This window comes from Mesitornis unicolor, unplaced genomic scaffold (assembly GCF_000695765.1).
Source record: "Mesitornis unicolor isolate BGI_N332 unplaced genomic scaffold, ASM69576v1 scaffold51877, whole genome shotgun sequence".
NCBI lineage: Eukaryota > Metazoa > Chordata > Aves > Mesitornithiformes > Mesitornithidae > Mesitornis > Mesitornis unicolor.
In genome coordinates this window covers 16,617-23,682 of record NW_010198059.1, presented here as the reverse complement: position 1 = coordinate 23,682, position 7,066 = coordinate 16,617, and the positions used below count along the sequence as shown (strand labels likewise).

At 41.7% G+C, this 7,066-nt stretch overlaps 2 protein-coding genes across 3 annotated transcripts in view; both read left to right on the top strand.

Moving 5' to 3' along the window:
- DNAJC6 (DnaJ (Hsp40) homolog, subfamily C, member 6) overlaps positions 1 to 2,555 on the top strand; it is a 24,155-nt gene extending 21,600 nt beyond the window's left edge. The window contains exon 18 of one of the 2 annotated variants that reach the window (XM_010189013.1): positions 301 to 2,555. In XM_010189013.1, coding sequence (XP_010187315.1) covers positions 301 to 402 — 102 coding nt within the window. In that variant the 3' untranslated portion in view covers positions 403 to 2,555. The remainder of the gene's footprint in view (positions 1 to 300) is intronic. The other variant, XM_010189014.1, reaches the window with a different exon arrangement.
- A 1,386-nt stretch (positions 2,556 to 3,941) lies between these two features.
- On the top strand, positions 3,942 to 6,845 carry LEPROT. The gene is made up of 4 exons (XM_010189011.1): positions 3,942 to 3,961; positions 4,164 to 4,239; positions 5,049 to 5,235; positions 6,437 to 6,845. Exons 1-4 carry the CDS (start codon positions 3,946 to 3,948, stop codon positions 6,551 to 6,553), a joined length of 396 nt encoding a protein of 131 aa, XP_010187313.1. The 5' UTR covers positions 3,942 to 3,945; the 3' UTR covers positions 6,554 to 6,845.
- Positions 6,846 to 7,066: the final 221 nt, after the last annotated feature.

Here is a 7,066-nt window from a genome sequence, read left to right as displayed (position 1 = left end):
CCTTCTGTTCAGGTAAAATGCCGCTTGCAAAGCCCAGATTAAGTTTTTTTTGCCCTTGGGACTGCAGTGCTTTATCACACTTGGGGAGTTATCTGCTCTGAGGAGCTGAAGAGCTGAGAAATTCTTAAGCTGTAAACATGGTCAGCAGCCCCTCACCTGCAGCTTGTTCTTATCAAAGAATAAGGGAAAATAACGCATGGAAAGTGAATGGTAACTGCTTGAGAATGTAGCTGCTCAAATGAGAACATTTTGTGGTCTGATTTGGTAGATGTAACATCCCTCTTTCTGTTTTCACTCCAGGCTACCGGGCAGCCATATGAACAATATGCAAAGATGATATTTATGGAGCTAAACGATGCCTGGTCAGAATTTGAAAACCAAGGACAAAAACCCTTGTATTAGGTACTTTCTCCGTCTCCACTTCAGACCTGTGCTAGTGCTTATATAGTCTCTTGTCACAAATGTCACAGATCAACCAAACTCTGGCTGGAAATGCAGAAGTTTCAGAAAATGAAGAGCCTAATACTTATCATGAAGAACAAGAGAAAGGTTTCCTTATACTCGTATCAAGAATCCTGAGCTCAGAGGAACTCTAGCTGCCTGGCTTGCCATGTGAAAGCCATGGGGTTACAGTTTCTTGTAACTTTTGTATTTTTGTTTGGATTCAAGTGGGGCGAGAGAGAACACGTTCTGGGGAGAGGCGGAATTGTTCTGTCTCTGACACAGTGTAACTGGTGAATTTCTACCTTTTTTTTTTTTGTGATGTGGCAACACTCCAGTTCAGTCCCTGGTGGTGAAGCCCAAACTTTGATGTACTTTCTTCCTAGGTTTGGATCCAACTTTATCAAATTTAAGTGCTCAGATGTGGTTTAGGCACACTTTCTAACACTCACCATTTGCTGCTTAATTGCTGATCTAGTATAGTATACCTGAATAGAGACAAAGCTGAATCCTGGGTTAGATCAGCGTGGCAGCTGATGGCTGCTTTGTGCATTAATACTGCACTTCACCTCACAGTCCAGCAGTGAAACGTGCAGAAGAAATTCCTCAGCATTACAGAGCAAGTGTCTTAAAGCAAGCAACAAGTAATTGATGTTAAACAGCGCCTTGCTGGTTTGTTAAACAGCAGTTCAGGGGGGATAGGGGATGAGGGGGAAGAATGAATCCACATTTGTAAAAGTGAGGAATTAGCATCTACTGCATTTCCCACAAAGTCCTCATCAATAGCTTGAAACCATCAAACGATAGAAATATCAACAAACCAAAACTCTGCTGCGAAGTTTTAGAAACTTCCCAGTCTAGAGGTAATGCTACCCCTCCTGAGAATACAGAAGACTCTTCCCAGCCCACTGGTATCACCTCTATGCCTTTATCAGCTCCAGAGCACTTGGCAAAGGCTCTTGGCGGAACGCAACCTGTTGCAACTTCCCTTTTCAGACCATGGTGTACGAGCTGTCATGTAGACATCTGTGGACCAGGTCTGACTTCTGAGGTAAAGACAGTGCAAATTGATTATCTTAGTTTATATTGGACCAAAGCAATAATATCACAAGGAAATATCTCTGATGCTAAAGCTGAAGCATCTTTCCTAGTTAAAAAGCAAGTTAGGCTCTTCACCCCAAATTCTACTCCTTTTGTAGAATAACTAAAGCTAACAGTTTATTTACCAACATGTTGTATCTGTATTTGAGCTTTGAAAGGGCAGGTATATTCAGAAGACGGGCAGGAAATAGTTTGTATTTACTGCTTAAGGAACAGGTTGCTATCTGATGCGAGTCTTTAAAGCTGGTGGTTTTTAAAGACAATCCACTTGCTGTTACACTTACATTTTCAAGTGGCAAAACTCTTACTGCAAAGACAGTGTGTCAAAGTACATTGCTTTCTGTATAAAAGTCATCCTTTTGTTGTATTGGTCCATTATTTACTACCATTAATTGAAAATGTGAAACCAACACATAGGTCTCCTTTTCCATAAAAGACCTTAAGATAATAGTAACAAACTGGATGTTATTTATTAATGTTTTGATCCAGTATGTGCTTGTCTTATTTAAAGAGATAACTGGAATGTGAATCATGTTCCTGTGAGTTGTTGGTTTATTGTTTCTCATTCATATTTGTAGATATTGTGACCCATGCCTATATAATAAAAAGGATCTCATTACTATAATGTACTTTTTTAATAACAAAAACTACATTATCTTTGTATCGAGTTTGTCATGGCACATAACTCTGGTTACTCATCTGTTCACAAAATACAAATCCATCATTAAACTTTATCTACCAAAAGAAACCCTACCCCACTTAAGCTTTGATTACTTCTATCCCTAATGTTTTTATGGATGCATGAAAGTATTAGGACGTATGTATATCAAAATAGTTAACTAAAGAAAAAAAACCCACAACTTTCTTGTCATATCTGGTAGTGACAGAGGTTATCAATGTTCAGGTTTACTGTTTGACTAAATTATTGTAATTTTTGTAAATACAGTATATACTCAATGAAATTGTGACTCGTCTAAAACATTTGTATATACATTAAAAAGCTCAAATTAACATATTCAGGTATCTTTTGTGCTTGTGGGTGAAAAAACCCTCTACCTTCTTGCTTTAAACACAGTTTAGAGTAATTTCTCTGCAAATGCTGGATAAACGACAACGAATATCTGTATCCTAAACTGAAACTTATTACTACAGCATTTTACGTGTGGCTAACACCTGTGCCTTGCTCTAGCGCATGGTCGGGTGGGACCTGTGTGGTACACATAAACATAGCCATAAAATATTTGCTCTAGAGACAAATGAGTTTTTTTCTAGAGCTTTGATTTTTCTAAGGAACAAACAAGCTACATGAAGAAGCCAGGTCTTATTACTGCAAGCTGATTATAAAAAGGGCCTAATTTAGAAAACACTTGCAATGGGAAAAGATGTAGCCTTTCATACTTAAGAGGAAAAACCCTTCAGCTGAAACAGAAGATGGTAACTTGGCAATATTGCTGCTTTAAAGCGTTCACTAGTACTGTGTGGTAATTCATAAGCTGGTATTTCAGGTGGTTTTCCCAGATTACGACATTTTAGGAACAATTTGTCACTTGCTATTCTCATGCCCTTGTGCTTCAAGAGAGCAAAGAAGCACCTACCAAAATGTTGATTTGGAGCATGTAGTTACCTAAGCCTCCTGTTTTAATTAGAAGGCCTTCTTGGCCCGTCATTAATCAGCTCTAAAGTATTCAAAATGTGTTATGAAATTGGAAAAAAAAATCCACTGTATTAGACAAGATATGAAATAAAAAGAGCTTTTAGGCTGAGATGGGAGATATCGAAAGAAAAAGGCTGTGGGGAGGTGAATCTAAAGGGCTGTGCAAAATCTCCCTCAAAAAGGCTGCTCTTGGGTCAAAAAAGGGGTCCTGAAAATCTAAGGCGTGAAAAATACTGCTCTAAAAAAAAGATGTGCCCTTCATGGGGGGGATTTGCAGAAGGGTGGATGGTGCAGATTCTGAGCAAGCCACTGGATGAGACAAGCAGGCACCCAATCCCATTTTTGGGGGGTGAAAACAGGGGTTTTCAGAAGTAGCCTGCAAAATGGCATTGACTGATGGATGCGGGCTCTTTAAAACCGTAGTTATGTATTTTAACCGTGCCTGTGCACACATATATACGTGTATTTACACACATGCACGCCATATATAAACACAGAGATGTATGTTTGTGTATTTATGTGAAACCCCCGCCCCGAGGCCTGACTGGCGGTGCAGAAACTCCGCCTCGTAGCCACGGCGACGGGCTGCTCGCGACCCGGCCGCTCGCCCTTTAAAGTGGCCACGCCCCCGGTGCCGAGGAACCCGGCGGCCCTTTAAAGCGAGCGGTCACGTGACGCGGGAAAGGCAGGGAAGGCGGAAGTCGTTTTGCCGCCGCCACCTCAACTCGGTGTCGGTCAGGGCCCCGGACATGGCGGGCGTCAAAGGTACCGAAAGCTCCTACTCCCCTGTCCCTGAAGGAGTGGAGCCTTCCCCTTGAGCGAGCGGGGAGCTACGGGGTTGAGCTTCTACTTCTCAGGCATCCTCAGCGAGGAGGGAGGCGGGCGGGATAACCTTACCGGACTTCGCGGGGCGGGCTTAACCGGTGGGGCGGGAGCCGCCTCACTGCCGCCTTTTGTGCCGTTGCAGCTCTCGTAGCGCTGTCCTTCAGCGGAGCCATCGGGCTGACGTTCCTCATGCTGGGCTGCGCCCTGGAGTACTACGGGTGAGCGAGCCAGCTTCCTTCCTAGAGCTTCCCGCTCATTATATCTCCTAATTGAGGGGTTAATCTCGGTTAACTGGGCTGTTTGTCTCGAGTTGTCGTCTGGCAGTCACCTCTGCTTTCTGGTTCTTGGCACATGGCTGTTTGTTGTAGTTTAGTACCACCTCCTTAGCCAGTACTTGCATTTCCGTTTTAAAAAAAGACCGAAAACAGCTTTCTCAGGAGAAGCACTGCCATCTTGCTAAACAGTCACTTTTAACCTTGCACAGTGCTTTCCCTTCCCTGTGTCTTTAAACAGTCCTCCTACCACGAGACTCATAGCTGAGGCGTTACACTTCGAAATGCAGGTGAAGCTAATGAGACTGCCTGGGAAGGGATGAGCACACAAGGGTGTGCCTCGCTTGTACTCCAGGATCCCTCCAATCTGGCAAAGCTCTTGGTTCCTGTCCCGCTTGTGTGTGTTTCCCGTTCCCTGTGTGGTGATTGTTGTTTTTATGAGGTGGTGGTATGAGCTGAATCACTGAGGTGGTGCAAATGTAACATTAGCATTTATTATGTATTAACAATGTATTAACACTTGGTCATGGGAGAGCATGGGTCCTGCTTTACACAAGGCTGCCCAAGTGCCTGTGCCAGTACACGGTGAAAATAAGATGGGATTACCCCCTTGGGTAAAAATTTGTGGTTAAATCACGTAAGCCACTTTTCTAAACCGTGAAGTAGGATTACAGCTATTACAATTGCTTTTTCTGAACAGAAGATAATTTTTATTGAAACACTGATTGTGTATTTCCTCTTTCCCCCCTCCCCAGCGTATACTGGCCTCTGTTTGTCTTAATATTTTACTTCATCTGCCCCATTCCCCACTTCATTGCAAAAAGAGTAAGTGATGACAGTGATGCAGCCAGCAGTGCCTGCAGGGAACTGGCATATTTCTTCACAACCGGAATTGTTGTTTCTGCTTTTGGATTTCCTATAATCCTTGCACGGGTGGAAGCGGTAAGTTCTGCTTGCTAATTTTCCTTGTAAGGCAGCACTTATTGAGCAAAATCTTGCACTGTTGCTGTTTGTGAATCCTGTCCTTAATTTCATTATTGTGATGTTTTTAGATTCTGATTAAAGAATAGCTCTGCTGAAATTCTGTCAGTGCTGCTTTTTGTCCTGAACAAAGGGCTTGCATGACTGAAAAGTATTTAGCTGAGTTTTTTCCAGACTTGTTTTGGTCCAACACATTATCTCCTTCTACATCTCATGCCTCTCTGTTTTGTCAACTTTTCCACTGCTTCTTGCGCCACTTTCCTTATTTTTGTCTCAGAATGTCTGCTTTCTCCATTTAGGATGCTGAAAACTTGGTGACTGGTGTGCATTATCAGTTAAAAGATAAAAGGCCTCACTTCCAGACCTGCCCTTCTGGTTTTGAAAGCATTTCCCAAGCTCATGCTTTGTCCCCTCACAGTCTGAGGAAATTCTGCTAGTTTCTTTTCTCTTTGTTTTCTGAACTGCTCTTCAGTGGTGAAATTTTGTCACGTTTCTTTTGCAAGGGAAACAACTCTTTTGCCCTTTCTCCCAAACTACTCAATGATGGTTTTGTGTTGCGTTGTTTTTACCCCTTCAGTTTGGCTTAAAGCCTGCGTGCTTAGTTTCGATTTGTAATGCAGTTTCCCCATCCCTGCATTTTTGAAGTTGTGGACCTGACAGTACCAGAAGTGACCGCGAGAGGGAACTCTAATTCGTAGCGATACCGCTTTAAGAGTCGATATCGCTTATTTGAGTAAACTTAACCGGGCAATTCACTAAAGAAAACTGTTTACCTTAAAGACCACGTCCTGTTTTCTGTGCTTGTTACACAGTTATTTGAAAGGCAATCTTTTATTTTGTTGCATAGCAGTTAAAGGAGAGTACCAGTTTCACCAGTTTTTTCTATGACTTAAGTTTGTTTTAGTGATTTGTATGGCAGGGTAATTATTTTTTTTCTAAAACATGACATTATTAGCTTATCTGTTGATGTGTTAGTAATGTGAGTGGTTGCTGACTGAATAATTTGTCACATAAGTGGAATTATTTATTGTTTATCTTTTTTTCCTGATGCTTTTAGCACCTTTCTGTAATACTTCATGTAGTTTATGTAATGCATGCAAATAACTGGCCTGACCCTATCTTCTAAGAACTGCTTTGATTGTTTCATTTCCTTGCATTTCAGATCAAATGGGGAGCCTGTGGTCTGGTGCTGGCTGGCAATGCAGTCATTTTCCTTACCATTTTAGGCTTTTTTCTTGTGTTTGGTAGAGGAGATGACTTTAGCTGGGAACAGTGGTAGGACATCACTCTGATGCTGGTAACATTTTACAGCATGTATCACCATATGTATACCCTGTGTGTGTATATGTGTATATATTATAACGTGTGTGTGTGCACGCTGAGATGTATGTATGTGCATATGCATCAGATAATAATGTGCTTTTTTAAAAATGCATTTCAGCCAAAGGGAGAAGGCCTGTGTGACAGCTGTCTTAATGTACTCAGTAAAAGCTGGAGTCACTGTTGCAAATTTGTCCTTCAAATAAGTTTACAAAACATAAGCTGGTTTACTCATTTTTTCACTATATATGCATTAACTTTTAATCACAGTAGCATCGTGTGCTATTGGTCAGCATGCGTGTTGGGTTTAACCATGTAATCAAAATAGGCCAACATAAAGATTGTCCTGTGTGGTATTATTCAACTTGGTTTCTGCTTTGACTAGGGATGACTAAGTACGTGCTTTTCATTTAGTAATTGTAACTTTAGTGGGTTTTTCTGTAACATCAAAACAAACGTAGGTTACGCCAAC